Source organism: Microcebus murinus, chromosome 19 (genome assembly GCF_040939455.1).
Source record: "Microcebus murinus isolate Inina chromosome 19, M.murinus_Inina_mat1.0, whole genome shotgun sequence".
Taxonomy (NCBI): domain Eukaryota; kingdom Metazoa; phylum Chordata; class Mammalia; order Primates; family Cheirogaleidae; genus Microcebus; species Microcebus murinus.
The window spans coordinates 42,408,940-42,429,970 of record NC_134122.1 but is presented as its reverse complement, the minus strand read 5'-3'; the positions used below and the strand labels follow the sequence as shown (position 1 = coordinate 42,429,970).

The 21,031-nt window shown below is 41.9% G+C and overlaps 1 protein-coding gene across 1 annotated transcript in view; it reads right to left on the bottom strand.

Annotated features, from left to right (window-relative positions):
- Positions 1 to 431: 431 nt before the first annotated feature.
- The window catches only part of KCNK1 (potassium two pore domain channel subfamily K member 1), a 49,872-nt gene continuing 29,272 nt past the window's right edge, over positions 432 to 21,031 (bottom strand). Inside the window, exons 2-3 of the mRNA XM_012738243.3 lie at positions 5,960 to 6,355; positions 432 to 2,881 (exon numbers count right to left, since the gene is read on the bottom strand). Coding sequence (XP_012593697.1) covers positions 2,622 to 2,881; positions 5,960 to 6,355 — 656 coding nt within the window. The 3' untranslated portion in view covers positions 432 to 2,621. The remainder of the gene's footprint in view (positions 2,882 to 5,959; positions 6,356 to 21,031) is intronic.

The following is a 21,031-nucleotide window of genomic DNA, read 5'->3' as shown; positions in this document are numbered from 1 at the left end:
AAATCAGTGTCCTAAATGGAGTGGCCTAGGGCAAACGTTTTCTGTTCCAGAAATCTTTTACAAGATTCTTTTAGAGGCTGCTCCCAACCCTTTGTCTATATTCCTTTGGATTCCGGGGAGGTTGAGAGCTCCCCCTTTGAGATACGCTGTTCTCTGCTCACGTAGAACATATCTCCTGTTTTGAAATCAACATCCCTAGCAGACTTGTGTAACATTTAAATTCACACACAGCAGTACTCTTCTGGAAGGACAAGGATTTCCGCTGCTGCTGGAACCTTAAGGGCATTCTGTGGGATTCTCAGGAACTTGAATCTAGCACACTCACACTCACAGGTGAATTCAGCCTCTACTCATTACCCAGAATCATCTAGTATCCACTTCCGCCTCTGACTTTCTACTCTCTTACCTACAACTAAAGGGCTTCCAATACCAGTTCTGGCTTAGCTACACTACCCTACCTTCCTACTCCTTGTCATGCCCCAGCAAACCCTGTTTCTGTTCTCCAAGAGGCTGACCCTAAGCTCCTCCTGGCTGTCACAGCATACTTCTCCCTGGGGACACAAAGAGCAGCATCTGTCCATTGGCCAGACAAGAAAGCTCGGGGAAGACGCACTCATTACATTCCCTATATGATGGGGCGGGGGTGGTGAAATTTGCTCCAATTTTGGTACCTCATTCATCATATTAATGACAACAACAACTTGAAGGGCACATTAAGGTCTAATGTCCTCTCTGCAGGTTCATATAAGCTTTTAAAATTAAGTACGACACTCTATTTCTTATTAATGTCATCTGATTCAGAATTTTTCTTCACGCACTTCTACATTTTCTCAACTTAGAACTCCCCTCTCACGTTAGAGCCAAGCAACTGTGGCAAACCAGCCACCCCCTGCATTGCATAAAGCAGAATGACATTCTCCAAGGCTCACCCAAGCATTGTGACCACCATAGATTTTGCAGATCCATGCCTCTGTTCTCTAAGGGGTCTCTACTCCGTTCCTTCCCCAGTGGTCTGCCCCTCGTCTGGCTATCTGCCATCTCTGAGACAATGTCACAGGGAAGAAATGTGCTTACGGGGCAGCAGAGCCCAGACTTGGAAACACCGCAAAGGATTTGCAGACCCCAGAACCCACAGCACGGGAGCTATGAAGTGGCACAGTGGTGGTGGCGGTCGTGTGGGGTGCAGGGTCAAAAGCAACTCCTTGTTATATCACCCCAAACATACGGTTTTATTGCTCTGAGATAAGATGTGGTTTTATGCAATAAAAATAAGGGCCCTGTTCTAAGTCGGGGGACTTAGGATGTTTGAAGGACAACACAGCTCTGAGCAGGACAGGGCTGGGAGATTACCGAGCCAGCTATCTAATATCAGGACGCCCTGCCCTGTGATAGGAGTGCTTGGCCTGCAGGGCGCTGATTTTCACCAACCCCACAGGTATCACCTCCTGGACAGCCATATACAAGAGGTGAGGCTTGGTTAGGGGGCGTCACTGAGTATCTCTCATCACATGGTGTCTTTCTCATTTTCTCTTCTAAAATCCTGAGTGCATCATATAAATGTTACTTTTATGGTTTCTATATAGGAATACCTACGCATAATGTACACGGAGGAAAACTTTCAATATATGAAATCATAGCATTGCAACCAGCTGTGATTTTTATTTCCACGTGTAAATTTAAAATTATCAGATTAATGTAACATAATCTGTTCATTTGGGGCTTTTACGTACAAGTTCTATGCTTTAGTATTAGGTGGCTGCAAACCACAACGAACTTTCAAAACAAAGTGTCGTAACCTTTTTACAAATCCTATTCTTTGTTATTTGTTCACGTCCAAAAAATGTTCATAAACATTTTAGACATCTGATACCACTGTATTGCAAGAGGGTAGAAACATTTATTGTAGCTGAGTAATATAGTTACTCACTCTTAAGTTTATTATTACCCTTATTTTGTGGCAGCAACTCTGGATTCTGTAGTATAAAGAGAAATCAAAAGAAAAAGTATCTAACATCTTGGTTTAAGAAGTACACTGGGACCCGGTGACCTCAACCATATGTACAGGATATAAACATATTTATACTTTATATGTACATAGTTAATGGTTACCTATGCATTATAAATAGTAGGTTTAACTTAGATTCTACAAAAATAATCATTTTGGATGGGCACATGCAAACCGGTACACATAAACCTATTTATAAAACACATCTCTATGCTTTCTTTTTTTTTTATTTTAAATATTTTAAATATAAATGTTGCTATTTGGCCCTCAGCTAAATGATTTAAACGCAAACCCCAAAGTTCCCAATTAAAAGTATAAAATCTGCTTCTATCCACAGCGGCATACTGCTTCAAGTATTCTTCTCCTATGCAAAGTCTAGATAATTCTGTCACATGTGGGTTATAGGTATACATCCTCTTTCTTTACTTATTATTAAGCCCTGTGGGGTCAAAGCTTTCTTTGTTCCATTTTTTGCTTATTGTGTTTGTTTATTAAAATATTGCAAAACAGTAGATATTTCTTAAAATGGTAACACCTTAGCTTTTACATTCTGATAAAAATGAACATAACTAAGCCTCTTCCTCATGCCCGGACCCCGGTGTGGCAAAGCCTGCACTTAATGGTTTGCGGAGCCATCGGAGCTGGTAGACAACTGAGTGGCCACAAAAGGCTCGTTTTGCTTCTGATCGTCTTTCATGCCAGCTGCCTGGTCCGTGATGGAGGAGAAGGACAGCTGGTCATGCTCGATGATGTGCACTTGATCTTCATCCTTGTCCTTCTTCACATAGAACATCTTTCGGAATTTTTTCAGCTCGTGGAGTTCGCAGAAGGTTTCCAGAACTACCAACATGGCAATCAGGCCAAGTAGCAGGTAACCTGGTGAGAAACAGGACAGCGTCTCAGTGTGATCTACTCATGGATAAATCAAGTAATGAGTGACTTACCTCCCCACTTCCCATGCTTCCTGGAAACTTTCATTATGGAATAAATTCTTTGCAAATTTTCTAATTTCTAGGAATGTTTTGAAGTCCATGGTTTAAAGAGGAACTACCCATTGTCAAAGAGGGAAAGACAATGAAGCAGCATTTAACCTTCTATGAACTTGGATTATTGAGAATCATAGGCTACATTCTTTTTTTTTTTTTGAGACAGGTCTTGCTCTGTCACTAGGTACTCCTCCAGGCTGGAGTGCAGTGGCTTCATCATGGCTCACTGCAACCTCAAACTCCTGGGCTCGAGCGACCTTCCCACCTCAGCCTCTCAACATGCCAGGATTACAAGCATGAGCCACTGTGCCCAGCCCTGAAATTTTTGAGGAAAAAAAAACAAACAAACAGTTGGGGTTGATGTGGCATTGTTAAAGACAGATAAGATTAACACACTGTACTCATCCAAGCCAGACCTTCCATGCAAGGAGGGCTTGTCACCTCTGCTTTATAATCAGTGGCTTACAAAAAGCCAGTGACATTTTAGAAAAGTTTTTTATTTTTCATGGGGCGCTCAGAACAATACTTGGCACCTTTTTAAGAACTCAATAATACTCTTATAGTGATTTCTACTGTAGAATAAGAAGTTTAATTATAGAAACTGCAGTTTAAGCTAAGTCAAAATTCCTTTAAGAATTGGTGTTGATATTAAATAGGTCTCTGTGTGTGGCTGTTTACACTTGCACCTAAATCCAGCATCGGACCAGATCTCTCCATTATCTGACAGCTGTTTTTTTTTTGGCACGTGGACCACCCAGTAGATAACTCTACCAGTTTCTTATTCTTAAAATAAAATAACAGTTGATTTGGGTACAGTGGAATTTATGATGGGAAGTGGTGATTTTGAATGAGTTACAACATTTTAAAAATCAGTTTCTGGGAAAAAAATAATCATCATGGAAAGGAACACAAAAGTGAAAACGAAAACTCCAAGAGTAACAAAAATTTCAAGTTCATGTCCCAGTAATAAAATGTTTAAGGAAGATTTTCAGAAAATCTATTGAGTAGGAAAGCTAGAATTGCCGGCATAATACGAATAAAGAGGCTGAAAAATGCAAAGTGTTAGTATCTTCAGAATTTGACTACAGATTTTCATAATAATATAGTGCATGAACATGCTCTTTGTATTACAGAAACAGTAATAACACTGTCAGACTAACTGACGAATCCACTCCTTTTCTTTTATCATTATTTAGCAAACCTCTTGAGTGCTAACAAAAATAACCAGGATTTCAGGCAAATCTGAGGGGCTTTGTCCTATCCACAATAACATACCTTTGGAGCATTCATTTGTTAGATACTCAAGTTCTTAACACTCGAAACATAAACTAACTCTATGGAGAGTGCCTAAAAAAATATGATCCATATTGTGCCAAGTGATGAAATGTTACGCAAGGATTTAATATTATAAGAAAAACTAAGGAAGTTAAAATGCTGGGCAAAATTCATGAGAAGACAATTTACCTCAGGGAAAGGTGTTGTAAGCTGGCAAACATAATTACATAAACATTCTACTTTCCTAAGTCATGAAAAAAAAATAATGATAAAATAACAACCTATTACATGAGAAGGAAGTTAAGATAATGTTCACGGGTCTACCAAATTCACAAACACAAAAAACATCTCTAATGGTACTGGCTACCACCACCCCAGGTGTGCTGAAACTGTCACACTCAAATAGCACTGGTCGCTGTGTAAACCTGTAGCACCATTTGGAAAGTACCAGGGCAATATGTTCTGTGAGTCACAAAAAGGTGTATTCACTTCGGGCCAGTGATCCTACTTCTTGGAAGGATATCAAAGTAGAAAAAGTACAAACATACAAAGACATTTTCTACAGTGTTACTTATATTACCTGCAAATTAGCAGAAACCTAAATGGTCCATAAAGATATGGCTGGATTGTGAGATAGCACCCCGGTGAAATATATGGACTCTATAAATATTCCTTATGGTAACTAGAGGAAATATAAAATCATCCTTGTAGTCATTTGGCAAATATCCATTGAATTTGGAAGGAAGCCAGGCACTGTTCAAAGTATTGGGGATTTATGAGTGAAGTCTTTGTTCTGGGCAAGTCCACGGGTTAATGGAAATGTTAAAATACACACAGTTCAACTAAGCATTTTGTGAGGTTAAGACTACAAGACAGGGTCAGGACAGAGTGTTTGACTCCTGGATATCAGCTATGATTTCCTAGAAGACATGACCTCATGAATTGAAAAATTCTTCAGAAGGCAGAAATGAAAACTGTGTGTGCATTATGACTGCAATTCTATGCATCTTGAAAAAGGTAGGAAAGGCTCACACAAAATCGAACAGCTTCTTGAAAATGGATGGCTAAGTTTTCTATGATATTCTTTTGAATTTAAAACAAAAATTATTTAAAAGTTATTAAGTCACTGGCCATCTTAATCTTAATGCCCATTTAATTTTCCAAATATAAAATTCTGAAAACGATTAACATAGGCCAACTTCTTCGAAAAAGAACCAGATGGACAAATGAGATAAGCAGCTTTTTTAAGATTTTCCTGGCAAATTAAAGAACATGATTGATAGTAACAGGCTCTATCTGAGGCCTAGTTTCCTTGGGCTTAAAATCAAATATTTAATAAAGTAGAGCAACCTTTTTTGTTAATTAAAAGTTGGTTATCAGGTTCATTCCATATGATGTATTTTTACACCGTAATATATATAATGCCTATTACATTATTATTGTAATGTAAGAAATCGATTAGTCATTTTAAGGTACCTGGGAAAAATAACTCAGTAATAAGGTTTTTGCATGCAGAGTTTTGAAGGGAATCATGAAATGAAATAGTTACTGGAAGGCGGTAAATTCAGAAGCCTTATCAACAAGAGGAAAGCAGTCAGGGCTTTTATGAATGACTCTTCTCTGGCAGGCGAGGTGGGGCTTGGAATGGGAAAACGGGAGACAGAAGGGGCAGCCCGTGAACCCGGATACTCACACGTGATCCCAATCTTATAGAGCTCCCTGAATTTTTGATTGTAGCCTTCTCCAGGAACGTAATCTCCCAGGCCGATGGTGCTCAGGGAAATAAAACAAAAATAAAAGGATTCCAGGAAGTTCCAGTCATCCTCCAGGACAGAGAAGACAGCAGCCGGGATGAAGAAGAAACAGGACACGGTGACAAAGCCGAGGACCACGGCGTGGACGATGGCCACCACCTGCTTGGAGAAGCCCCAGCGGACGTGGAAGTAGAGGACGGGCCTGCGGGTGACGTGCACGGTGACACGCTGGACCACGGCCGTCAGGAACAGGAGGGTGAAGGGAATGCCGATGACGGAGTAGATGATGCAGAAGGCCTTGCCCCCATCTGACAAGGGCACGGTGTGGCCATAACCTGCAAGAAGAACAAGGTCACTGGGGTGATGAGGAAGAGAGGGAGTGGCAAACACATTTTTTTTTTGAGACAAAGTCTTGCTCTGTCACCCTGGGTAGAGTGCATGGCGTCAGCCTAGCTCACAGCAACCTCAAACTCCTGGGCTCAAGCAACCTCCTGCCTCAGCCTCCTCAATAGCTGAGACTACAGGCGCATGCCACCACGCCTGGCTAATATTTTGTTTCTATTTTTAGTTGACTGGCTAATTTTTTCTATTTTTAGTAGAGACAGGGTCTCACTCTTGCTCGGGCTGGTCTTGAATGCCTGAGCTCAAGCGATCCTCCTGGCTCAGCCACCCAGAGTGCTAGGATTACAGGTGTGAGGCACTGTGCCCAGCCTGCAAACACATTTTTAAAGACTATATGTGTATCGTCTGCCCTTATTCCCCTCAAACTGAGAAGAAGGAGACTTTAGAGGTCTCCCATTTTAAAGGCTCCAGTGCAACTGTTATGTCAGCAAAATTCAATATTAAATGCCAAAAATTTGGAAGTCCACCACTCCTTATAAACTCTGACCAGCAATTCCAACATGTCAGAGTCTCTGGTCTTGGATTCACCATTAGGCTGAACGGAAAGTTCTGTGTAGTTGGGAGCTAAGGCCCCCCAGCTTAGCCCACCAGGAAAAACTCACCACCTGCTTCGGGAGAGCTGACCTGCACCCCCCACAACCCCCAAGAATCCTCATTAGCATCTAAACCCCAGTCTATACTCACCTCCCAAACACACTACTCATAGAATGTTCTAACAGGAATGACTAACAAATAAAATAAAGGTGTGTGAATAGAAGCAAGCTGATACGAGTACACTGGGAGGGTGGAGTAGACACAATGCAAATATAGACGTTAACAAAGAGGAAGAAAAGTTAGGATTAAAGCACATCAAGTCAAAGGACTGAGCACTTCTTTTTAAATATTTTGCCCAATTATCCGTTTAAATAGCACATTCGGGGCAGGGCACGGTGGCTCACGCCTGTAATCCTAGCACTGTGGGAGGCCGAGGCGGGAGGATCCTTTGAGCTCAGGAGTTCGAGACCAGCCTGAGCAAGAGGGAGATGCCGTCTCTACTAAAAATAGAAAGAAATTAATTGGCCAACTAGCAATATATAGACAAAAAATTAGCCAGGCATGGTGGCGCATGCCTTTAGTTCCAGCTACTTCGGAGGCTGAGGCCACGGCACTCTAGCCCGGGCAACAGAGTGAGTCTCTGTCTAAAAAATAAATAAATAAATAAAAATAAGTAGCACATTTGGAAACCAACACATTTTTTTCCCTCCTGTTATTTCCATATGTGCAAAGATGGTATAAATTCCACAAACATTAAAAAAATTACATTAGGACCAGTGGTCAAAACATATGTCTGTTTTACTTTCTACAAGGTTTGAGTTATTCTCTAATCAATCCAATCAAGGGACTCTTCACCCAACAAATGTCAGCAGGAGGGAACCCAGCTGGGCCTGAGGCTTGGCGGGCTGTTCTTCAAATCTCATGAGCACATTATCCTAAAAGGACTAACATGTCTGAACAAGTGAGTTCAGGAAAAAGCCAACTAAATACATTTTTTATGAAAGCGGATTCTGAGAAAAACTCACATATGCGATTATAATTGAAAAGGAGTTCCAAAATCTGATCTCTAAACTATGTCCTGCTTAAAAATAAACAAAACCTTCAGTGGCAGAGCCTCCAAATTCTCTGCCTTCTACCTAAGGCCCAAGTCCATATGGTTATTAAAAAATTCCCTGGTTTATACCTATGTACAGGCTCAAGACAACAGAGTCGGGGTTTTCAATCCTCTGTCCCAGAGGGTACAGAGCTTATGAATGAACTATAGTGAGCCCCAGGAATCCTAAGAAATTGCATGGAAACTTGTACCTCTGCCCACGGATGCATTTGCTTGTGAACAGATTCCAGAGCTTAGATTCTCAGAAGGGCTATGTGTCCCCAAATGGTTAAGAATCACCGTTCAGAGTGTCAGTTCCTGAATCCATCTGGTCCCTGCACACCCTACTGCTCCTGGAATGTGGTGGCTAATTTTGAGCCTGGTATTTAAAGACGGAAATGGGCGAGCTGGGGAGTATCTAGAGAACAACGGGAAGGATGGTGCGAGCATTGCCAAATAACGTTCATGCAACATATGGAGGCAGGAAACTCTGAACGCTTGGCTTTAAGGGAAAAAAATGTGCAAGCAGAATGGGGCTTGTTCTGAGCAAAGCAGCCCACATCCCAGAAACACTGGGGCTGATGGCAGCTCCAGTTTTAGCTAGGCCTTAGGGAAGGCTGTTCTGATGATCGCAGAAATCCGGAATAGAATCTGAAAATGGGATTTTATTTAACTATAACAAAACCAACTGGAGGCCAGGCATGGTGGCTCACGCCTGTAATCCTAGCACTCTGGGAGGCTGAGGCGGGAGGATTGCTTGAGTTCAGGAGTTTGAGACCAGCCTGAACAAGAGTGAGACCCCATCTCTACTAAAAATAAGAAGAAATTAGCCAAAACAACCAAAAAGAGAAAAAATTAGCCAGGCACAGTGGTGCATGCCAGTAGTCCCAGGTACCTGGGAGGCTGAGGCAGGAGGATTGCTTGAGCCCAGGAGTTGGAGGTTGCTGTGAGCTAGGCTGATGTCATTGTACTCTAGCCCAGGCAACAGAGTGAGATTCTGCCTCAAACAAAAACAAAAACAAAACCCAAACGAACTGGGAAGGGATTCACAGATTTAGTGATGAACCAGTGACTAACAGTACTAGGAGATGAAAGTACCCACACGACTAGAGGGTCAACAGAGACCACAAGAGCTGGATTTAACTTTGGCATGGATGTGGCAGAGGCAGCACACATTAGCACACATTAGTTGAGTCAGCTGGATTACAAAAAGCCTTGAAGTTTCCAATTTTATGACTTTTGGGGGTAGCATTTTGATACATTAGCTTTTCCTAAAAGTATAACACACCTATTTCACACAGCCCACATCTTCCGTGCCATCTGTTCCAATAAATTACACAGTTTAGGTACTTAGCAGAGGAAAAAAAAAATAAACAAATTTCTAGTTTTAAAATATTTTGGGACATGAGGTTTTCTCTCAAATTATGATAGCTCTTTGTATGAGAATGTTAACTAAATCTCATTTACTAAAATGTTACCTCCAAGCAATAAAGATAATCATTCTAAGACTCTCAGATCTCTCTGCAGTAATGGCATTTTTATGCTACTACTCTAATATATTCCCACTGAGAGATGAAAAGTCACCAACATGCAGATCCTTACTGAAAGCCATTTTCTTCTCCTGATGTGTACATAAATAATTTTTGTTAATGGAAAGTGAAATATAAATTTTACATGGCATTCGTATTCCCTACACTTTTAGCGTGGGCCCTATTGGGAAAACCATCCTCCATATGGACCACGCAGCAGTTCCTTTGCAACAGACAGCTTAATGCAACGCATGGAAACTTTCAGTCCTATTGCATTTTAATGAAGTGGTGAATAATTTATTCAAGTTCAGTCAATTAAACCTACAGATAAATCGTGAAGCAAAGCTCATATTTTAAAATCTTATAATCATATTTAACTCCATCACAAACCATGAAGAATTTAGCAAAATATTAAGAAACCCTGCATATTTGGGGGTTCTTTTAAATTTTTCTAAGGCTGTTAATTATAATCTGGGGGCCCAAAAGATTGAGCATAACAAAATCTACTGAAAACTTTACTACAGCGGTCCTGACACTATGCTAGCTGGGGCTATGCTGTACCAGGTATGGGCCTTCTGGCTTTTCTCGTATTTAAACGCCCCCCAATGAGGGACAAGACAGACAGCCTCCGCGGGTTCCTCTTAGGACACTGGAGCAAGTCACTGACATGCAGTTTCTTCACACGTACCAGATGCTTCTGAGAGAGGTGCAGCTTACAGGGACCCCATGTTGTGATCTGGAGCACATAATACACAGCCTCATTTATCTACTTTATTCAGTATAATATGCATCAATGTATACGTTCTCCATTAAGTTACTTTGATGCATGCTAAAAAAAACAGCTACAAAAGAAGTCTTGGCCTCTGATTTCAACTCCAATAGAGATATTGAAATCAGATGTAATGTTTCGTCTTCTGTAAAACAGACTTTACTTTGCAATCCTAAACTTTAGCTCATTCATTATCGCTTTCCCACTGTACTGTATGCCCCCACGGGGAAGACCATGACCTCCCCTACTTTCAGTTTCTCCAGGCTTCCGGACCACAGTGCTATCTGCTACCCAATCCACAGTGAACAGTTGAGCAGTGAGCAGCTGTGACTTCAAACTGGGGCTTTTTTCCTTCCAATCATCATAGTTACACTGTTCCTTCCTGGGGGGGGAAAAATCAAGTAATAGCCTCTTTACCTCCCCAGATTCCACAGACAAGATGGCTTGTTCCACTGAACCACCTACTGAGCACTGTCATTTATGCCTTGTTAAGTTAGGGGCCCAGATAAAAGCAGCACAGAAACACGGCCCACTACCGAATACGGGGTAACAAGGACATTACCTCACAGTATTAGTACAGCTTTCCTGGAATCCCAAGCAGTCACATTTTTTTTTTTATTTCGGCATATTATAGGGGTACAAATTTTAAGGTTTCAATAAATGCCCTTTCCCCTCCTCCCCCCACAAGTCTGAGTTTCCAGCATGACCATCCCCCAGATGGTGCGCATCTCACTCATTATGTATGTATATACCCGCCCCCCTCCCCCCTCCCACCTGCCCAATACCCCATTACTGTAGTACCTATGTGACCACTTAGGTGCTGCTCAGTTAGTTAATACCAGTTGGCTGGTGAGTATATGTGGTGCTTGTTTTTCCATTCTTGGGATACTTCACTTAGTAGAATGGGTTCCGGTTCTAACCAGGAAAATATAAGATGTGCTATATCACCGTTGTTTCTTAGAGCTGAATAGTACTCCATGTCACATTTTTAAAACGCAAGAATCCCACCTCAAGCTTTTCCATCCCATAACTCCCTGATGCTGCCTTGGTTGAGGGCAGCAGGATTGATGGGGGGTGGGGGGGTGGGGGAGTGACAAGTAAACAGCTCATGTGAAAAGGTTGATTCGTCTCTCTCTAACCAAAGCTAAAATAAACTCACCCTCACTGTTAGCAGCTTCTCAGCTTCCCCAGACACAAATAGGATGGGCTTCTCACTCTGAGTATCGGCTATCTCTCTAGTAAGAGTCCCCTGTAATATTTTCTCTACTAAATTACATGACAGGTTAATTAGAAAAGCCATTTAAAAAACAGCATGCTATCTACTGTTCTAACATTTTAAAAAAAGTAAATGTACAATGTTTTATGACTACCAGGATTAACTAAAGTAAATAAAAAGGACTTAAAATGAAACTTTGCCACCCTGACTTGTTTAATCCTGAAAACCCAATTCAGGGCAGAGAGGTCAATACTGCACTTGCTGATGATGCCACAGAGCTGTTGTTGTTTTCTTTAATATCCTTTCCTAAGGTCTAGAAATCCACAAAACTAGGCTGGTTTATGAGAAACTAAAAATGACGAGAGACGCTATTTGTCAGCGCAAATTAAAGACCTCTGTCTAGTGCACCCTAGGCATGGGACCGGGTTTTTTCACATATCTTACCCCCGTGGCTCCTCCTCAGTGGGAATCTTAGTCTACTTGGGTTGCGATAACAGAATACCACAGACTGGGTGGCTTCTAGATAAAAAAAAAAAAAAAAAAACTTTTATTCACACAGTTCCAGAGGCTGGGAAGTCCAGCAGATTTGGTGTCTGATGAGGGCCACTTCCTCACTCTAAATTCATTCACATGGCAGAAGGGCAAAGAGTCTCTTTCATGCCCCCTTTAGAAAGGCACTAACCCCATTCATGGAGGCTCCATCCGCATGACCTAATCACCCCCAAAAGGTTCCACCTCCTGATACCAACACCTTGGAGGTTAGGATTTCAACATGTCAATTTCAGGGTATTTCGTCCCAGAAGGTTCACTGAAAGACAGACTCACAATAAAGCAGATTAATAAGAGAAAGAGATTACAAGTTTATTTACTGTGTGCATGGGGAGAATCACAGAGTGATTACCCAATATCCCATGGAGTCCAGAAGGTTATATATCCTCACTTCAGAGGAGAGGGGAGTGGCAATGAGTGGTTACTAGGGAGAAAGAATAGATACTTGGGAGACTAAATGGATGGGGGAAAACAAGATTGACTTGTAAATGATTCTCCTTGCAAATTAAATTAACCTGGCAGGACAGATATTATATTTAAAATGATTTTGGCCAGGTCTGGTTACATTCTTGATCTTCTTTCCTACAATATATTGAGAGAGCAGGGAGGGGAAGTAAAGACAATGGTTCTTTTTTGATGGGTCTGATTTTTTTTTAATGCAGATAGAGGGAAAGGCCCTTCGAATGCCTATTGACTTCTAATGACCTTTAATTCAAAATACTCTTTATACCAAGAAGTCATATTTTGGGGTAAAACTTCCTGAGCTCCTTTAGGGGGAACACAAACTCTCAGACTACAACATTCCACCCCCGGCCTCCCAAAATTTCATGTTTTTCTTGCATGCAAAATACATTCATTCCATCCCAATGGTTCCAAAAATCTCAACTCATTCCAGCATCAACTCAGAAGTCTAGATTCCAAAGTCTCATTTAAATATCATCCACATCAGATATGGGTAAGATACAAGGTAAGATTCATTCTGAGGCGAATTCTGCTCTAGCTGTGAGTCTGTGAAATTAAACAAGTTATGTACTTCTAAGATACAATGGTAAATCAAGCATGGACTAGACATTTCCATTTCAAACAGGAGAAACAGAAGGCAGGAAATTGAAAAGAAGAAAGGTCCCTGGCAAGTCCAAAGCTTTAAGGCTGAAGAATAATCTTTGGCTCCATGCTCTGCCCTCCAGGCCCCCCAGGCTGCAGTCCCACCTTCCCAGCCCACCAGGGTGGCAGCCTTATCCCCACGGCACCTCTGTACCTGGGTCTTACCCTTGAGGCTCCCAGACTAGAATTATGTGTTTATGGCTCCACAGTCTTGGGCTTGCTAAGGTGGCCCTGCCACACTGCTACCCTTGGGACTGCCCTAACAGGGGCTTGTTGTGGTGGCCCCAGGCTTGGTCACCTGGGCTTCTGCACCTTGGACCTGTGATGGGGTGGGGGGAAGCCCTGATTACTTCTGAATTGCCTTCTGTTTAGATGGTTGATTAACCTATTTATCGGATGATGGTTTTGCCACACCCTTGGCGTTCTCTCTTTCCCACCAAGCTTTCTGATTTTCTTCTTTTACAGATGGGGTCTCTCTATGTTGCCCAGGCTGGTCTTGAACTATTGGGGGCTCAAGTGATCCTCCCATTTCAGCTTCCTGAATAGCTGCTGGGATTACAGGTACACACCACCACACTTGGCATCTTATTTTTTAAAATATGGCTAGGCTGATAATTTTCCCAATCTTTAGTTTCTGCTTCTTTTTTTTTTTTTTGGCCAAGAATTCTGTCTTTAAGTCTTCTCTCTCTTTTCACATTTTAGTACAAGCAGTCAAGAAAAGTCAAACCACAACTTCCACATTTTGCTTAGAAATTTCCTTAGCTGAGTATCCAAGTTCAATGCTCCCAAATTCTCTCCCACCCTGCCCCATCCATGGAAAAATTGTTTTCCATGAAAATGGTTCCTGGTGCCAAAAAGGATGGGGACCACTGTGCCATACACAATAATCAGAATCTTTTCCTTGGGGCCACAGTGCTTTATTATGCAAATAGAATTTAAAGGTAAACACAAATAGAAAAATGAAATCTATTGACACCTGTTCATTTAATCCATACTTTTATAATTAAATTGTCAATATTAATTGTAACAATAAGAACATCAACAAGTAAGATTTTATATGTGCTTCACACACACCTGGGGTCAAAACTAGAGTGAGTGAAATACAACTCTCATGACAGTTAATGTGTTAAATCACCTCCATGTCTGTTACTTGTTAACTCCTGTCCCTCCCTCACCCCAGACCTAGAAAGACTATTTCAATGAGAGAATGAATGGAAAGCATGTAATATGTTATGCTTTATACATATGACCTCCTTTGAGCTTCACATCAACTCTCTGAGATAGCCACGCATGCCCCTATTTTATAAATAAAGAGATTATGTAATTAAATGAACAAGTGCATAATGGGAGTAGTAGTTGAACCATTTGCTGTGTTTACCAGTTGTTTCAGTGTGGCCTTAAAGGTAGTGGTGAGCAGGAACAAGGAAAAATAGAAGCAGGACAGCAGCCAACCACATAGAAAATAAGAGCTGGAGAAATCCCTTGACGTTTCCAGAATAAAGGGTTACTGTGAGACAGAACAGACCTAAGACAATGACCACAGGGCTACCCCACTCAAGCAAAAGCTCCCAGAAACAAGCTCCAGCCCTCGTGATCCGTGGCCCTTGGGAAGGGCTAGACCTCCTCCTCAAAATACCGACACATCTTCATCCTCCCCGGATATGAGCCTGACTACTGCTTGGTCCTGTTTGCTTTTAACCCACTGTTGCCTTCTCCTTGGGGTTCCTCCCAGGACTTCTGGCCACCTTTGTTCACCTTGGTCTAATCTGGATGAAATGTCCAGGTCATCCCTGGCCTACCTGGTCCTAATTCCATGAGAATAGGAGTAAAAGGGTTTATGTATGCTCATGGTGAATGTACCCACAAATGGGTCTCATAGGCAACAGCAGCCTATCGTAGGTGAGGTTCTGGCATTCTCCCTCCATGCCCTGGGCAGCAGCCACGCCCTCCTCTCAGGCAGGAGTCAGCAGAGTGTCCCTCACACAGAGACCCACTTTTCTACCCTTGGGACTTGAAGGGAGAGTTAGAAACCTGACCCAAAGCCTGATTATTGCTGAAAATAGCACAGCAGAGGAAGGATCACACGTTACCTTCTAATATGCCCTTTTTTTCTTTCTTTTGTAAATTTTCTCCTCTCACTCATTTTTGACCATTTCTTAGGAACTTTAACAACAGGATAAAAGAGTGAAGTAAAGTTAAAGAAGCCAACAGTGACAATGAATCTAGTTCTTCCTAAAGCCCCAATATTTTAAACAAGGTTCTTGATCTACTAACCAAAGCAATATGACCTCCACTTTCTACCCCGCCTTGGGTTTGCCTTGAGGTTTGATAAAATTATCCTGCAGGCATCACTAGCCTGAGGTTTAAAAGTTATTATACTGTAACAGCTTTTCAATGATCCACTTTTAGAACAGAGTTTTAAAATTCATGCTGTAGGCATTTTTCCCCTGGGCATGAATGCTGTGCAGACAACTCAAGATTTAATGTCTTTTCCTCTGGGAACAATTGGGCACCTTGCCCTGTGGAGGGAAGAAAGGCTCAAAGGTAATGGGGGAAATGCTAGAAGACAAGGAGAAGCCACACCACACTGAATTTCCGCTCCTCTCCCCACAAACCTGCAGATAATCAATATAGCTCTAGCTTGGGCACAAAGCTTAACTTAGACTAGAAGGCAAAGTTGTCCTAAACTTTCATATTGTAGAAAGGATGGGGAGCCCTGGATCCAACCAAACCTCCACTCCTCCATTCACAGAAACTCACAACAGGCACTTGCTAAGGCTTCTGTGATCCTGGGAGGAAAACATGGTGCCAGCTTTGCCTTGGTGGGAATCACTGCACCTTTTGGAGGAAAATGTTCTTAGAACGAAGTAAACCCGTTTTTCTTTTCAGTTACTTTACAGACTTTGGTTAGGGGAACGAACAGGCTTGAGGAATCACACTTTCTAAATGTGAACTCTGGGTTTGCTTCTTACCAGCTAGATGACCCCGCAAAATGTTATAGCTTAGTTTCCTCATCTGTCAAATATGAATACTCCTTCCTGCCTCACACAAGTGTTAAATACTCCATTTAAAACAATTAGCACAGATAATTGTGCACACGTAGGAAGCAATGTGAAGGCAAACTCTTCCATTGTTGTCGAAGGAAGTGACTAATTGAATTACCTCCACAATTTGTGCTGTCTTTCAGATGGCCCATTGTTCTTAGGTACAGAGGTTAGATATTCTCTGTGTGCTCCCCTCTGTTCTCTGCATAACACTGGAATATTCCCCAAGTCCTTCAATACATCTTCTTTCCCATTGATGGTTAGATGTTGTTAAAGCAGTCCTTGAACAATTAAAGACCTAACAGCAGCACTTCAGAACTAATCTGATATATACAAACTATAAAGGAATATAAACATTTAGGGACCACCCCTCCAACCCCTTATGCAAAAAGGAAGGTCAAGCCTGGAGGCTGAGTCACGCAACAGCCCCTTCCAAATCAATAGCTGCTACTAACACTATGCATCAGCCAGATCCACATGGAATGGTAAAAGGCCTCCGGCATCTACAGATTATTCATAAGGAAATTCTTTGCTGCCTCCCATAAACAAGAACGTGCAAATTGCATCTTTGGGTCTGCAGGTTAAGTCTAATTTCTAAAAGTCTGTTAGATTCCACACCAATAATATTGATTACAGGTTTATCTGCCCAGGTGCAGAACAGAGACAAGATCAATCATTCTTCCACCTACCCAGAGTCATCTATTAATACATAAGTGATGCTTCCTCTACTTCCTTGTTCTCTTCTAACATTCACCTTATCTATGTAAATTGTAGATTTCCTAGGCCTTAGAAGAATGTAGCCATTTGCCTCGCTACTCCCTTTTACTCCCCCCCCCTTTATTTCTGTATGTCTTCTTCCCTTAAATAATGAAATTTCCAAACCCTCCTTTGGAGAAACTATCACAGATGCATCATGATTTATCTTTCCCAGGCACCTCCTCAAACTTTGGCTTAATAAACCTCCATCGACTAAGATCTTTGCCTCAGTCATTTATTTTGGGTTGTATGAATTTTATGGCTGCTCTGCAGTTTGGGAGGACATTAATGACCTCACCATCCCAAGAGAAAATTTAAATGCTCCCTTCTCAAGTTCTTACTCCTCTTACTATGAACTGACCCAATACAGCAGCCATTCACCATGGTCACATTCTTATGGGTAGACAACTAGTAGGTTCCATGATTAAAGGTAGATGAGAACTGCAAGTCCCTCTACTAAAATGTCTCTACTAGGTGGTATATTATAAGGGAAAGAGGCACAAAAGAGTCACACCATCTGTTGTAAGCTCAGGGAAGTTCAAGCTCTCTCCTTGAGGTACCTGAAAGGTTTGCTGGAGGCAGATGCAACACTATTCCTATCACAGCAGCTGGAGACAACAACCTTCTAGTCAAATCAGGTGACAGAATCCCCAGTATCCTTTAGTAAGTGGCAGAAAACAGTACAGGATGGAGTCCTAGACCTAGAATCCTGTTCTGAAGGATATCCATTTGCTGAGTGCCAAAAGAGTTTATTCCCTACCTTGGTCCAAATATTTGTGCACCCCCACCAAAAATAAATTCTTATGTTGAAACCTAATCCCCAGTGCAATAGTACTAAGAGGCAGGGTCTTCGGGAGGCTATTAGGTCACAAGGGTTCTACTCTCATAAACTCATAAATGGGCTTAGTGTTCTTACAAAAGAGGCCCAAGGGAGCCTGTATGCCCCTTCTACCATGTGAGGACATAACAAGGCACCACCTATGAAGCTGAAAGCAAGTCCTCACCAGACACCAAATCTGCTGGCACCTTGATCTTGGACTTCCCAGCCTCCAGACTTGTGAGAAATAAATTGGTAATTTATAAATTACTCAGTCCAAGGTATTTTGTTATAGCAGCCCAAAGGGACTAAGACATATCCCTTTATGCAAGAGTAGATGAACAATGTCTCCGGTCAATCTATATATAACTTGAAAACTACCTGTTTTACCAATGAAAAATTACTTTTAGCACTCTTTATGCTAATTAATGAACTCTCTAGTCTAGATACTTAAGCACTTGCCGAGACATCCTCTGGAGAGTAGATTCCTAGTTAGGATCTTTCAAACACACACTTCCCCTAGTATATACAGTCCTACTTAGAGAACTTCAAATGTTAACTCCCTATCTCTAGGGTGCAGATTAATTAATAAAAATGCTATTACACTATTTGTGCAGAAAAAAATCCATATTTTTTACTTCTCCTAAGTGTCTGACAACACTGATAGACATTTCTTCTCAAAAATCTTGTTTCTCTTGGTGCTAGGTGATGGTCCAATTCGTGCCAGATCTCCTTTGGAAACAACCCTGACTGGGGTCTTCTCTGGAAGACCACCTCTCTGTCTTGGTACAGAATAAAGAATGTGGCCAGGCACAGTGGCTCACGCCTGTAATCCTAGCACTCTGGGAGGCCGAGGTGGGCGGATTGCTCGAGGTCAGGAGTTCGAAACCAGCCTGAGCAAGAGCAAGACCCTGTCTCTACCATAAATAGAAAGAAATTAATTGGCCAACTACTATATATAGAAAAAATTAGCCAGGCATGGTGGCGCATGCCTGTAGTCCCAGCTACTCAGGAGGCTGAGGCAGCAGGATTGCTTGAACTCAGGAGTTTGAGGTTGCTGTGAGCTAGGCTGATGCCACGGCACTCACTCTAGCCTGGGCAACAAAGCGAGACTCTGTCTCAAAAAAATTAATTAATGAATTAAAAAATAAAGAATGTGAGGAACAAGAGCCACCTGCACTCAAGACAAACATTTAACTTGGGCAAGAAATTACTATTATTGTAAGCCACTGAGGGTTTGGGGCCATGTTACTATAGCATCTCCTGGTAAAAACTTACTAATGATACGCCAGGAAAAAGATAAAAAGAAAGTGGAGGAGGTGTGTGGGATGAATGGAACAAGAATGGCAAGACTCAAAAGTTTTGACAGCTGCTTTATGTATGCACTGTGTATTTGTTACATAATGCTCTCTTATTTTGTATATGTTTGAAAATAACCATAATAAAAAGTAAAAAAGTTGAGGCTTGGAAATGTGGATATAGGAACACAGTTTATTACCTGGACAACCTCTAGTAGAAAGTTCTAGATTTTCTTTACTCCTAAAAATCCTACTTTTGTACAGATAGTACTAAAAGTACACCTTACCATATATACAGAAAACAAATTATAGCACAGAGGTGTGGCACTTGCAAACATGAAGGTCCAGCCAAACGTGATTTCTTAATTTGAAGCCCTCCAAATCTGTAATGATTCCATAATCTCTTCCAATGGGAGAGCCAAACTCTCAGAATGTTCTTTGAGGGCACTCACTCCCAGGCCATAGGCAACCCAAAAGTACAAATTGGATAGAGGGGAATATATTTGGTGGTTATCTCAGTAGCGTTTCCAGGAATTTAAAGTCAATTGGCTGTCTGCTCCTCTTGAAACAGAAATTCTTGAAGCATGAAGGAGAATGAAACAGAATTCCTGAAGAAGCCCAGGCTTGTTTGCCAGGCTGGAGGGGCCCCTCCTGGCTCACCACGCTGTCACTGATGTGCAGTGTTCCAGAAAATGCTGTCTCACTAAGGCTAGAGGAACTGCAACTACACAGCTCCTCCACGCATGCTGAGTATGACTTCCACAATCCTATTAACTACAGGGTGTCCAAAGATCCTTCCAGAGCAGAATGCCAGAGTGAAGCAGAAAATTTGTACCTAAAACTCCAACAGCAAGGCAGCCCTCTCTGTTGAGCACCATGAGACACTGAGGAGGGAAGTGAGGACTGAAAAGAGAACAAGCAGGTGACAGGCAGGGGGCTCTAAAGGACAGAAGCTCCCCATCCACAGCAATGGCTCCTGTACCTCTATCCCAAGGGACCTTGAAACACTCCCCTTGCTCTCCCTGGGGCAGATGCAGTGTCTGCCATAGGGTTATTTTTGCCTTAAGTTTCAACTCATGTTTGCTGAGCCCAGACTATGTCCCAGGCAATGAGGTTTGACAGCACCATTCACATTCACCTACGAAGCAGCTGTGATTCATTAAGCTAGAACAACCTCTCTCTCAAGACAAACGGGGCTAGCAAAAGCGAAACAATCACACATGCCCAGGAAAATGCCAAGAGGCTTCATCTAGAGCAAAGTCATACTGAAAAGGAAAAGAATTAAATGGAAGGAACAGAGGCATAGATATGCCGTTTATAAAACTGACACATTAATAACGGGATTCATGTACTATATTCCAGAAGATTAAATATTTGGTTCAACAAAATCGTTCTGAATAAAATTTTCTAACGATCAGAAATGATGGATTTTAAGGGGAAACAGCAGAAGCCATGTACCAGTAAGAGCCCTCACTCACTGTTCCCAGTTTGGTGGGAGGATTTATGGGCTCAAAATACACTCACTTTGCCTCAACTGGTTCAATCTAAGCTTCCATCCAAACCACTCTGCTGAAATAGGTCCTTTGTCTTAAGGCCACCAACGGCATCTACCTTGCCAAATCCCCAAATTAATTCTATCCTCACCTTTCTCAACTTCTAAGCACCATTTGCCCAAATTTATTTTCTGCTCTTTCTGAAATATCTTTTTCTGTTGGCTTCACACACACCTTGTTCTCACCACCATCTCCTGGCTCAAGAATCTTTCTCAGTTTCCTTTGCTGATCCTTCCTCCTAGGCAAGCCCATCATGGTAGAGCCCTCCAGATCTCAGCCCTCGGACTCTACTACAAACACACTCTCTCCCTGCACCAGGCATTTTCTCTTTCACCTCACAGCACACA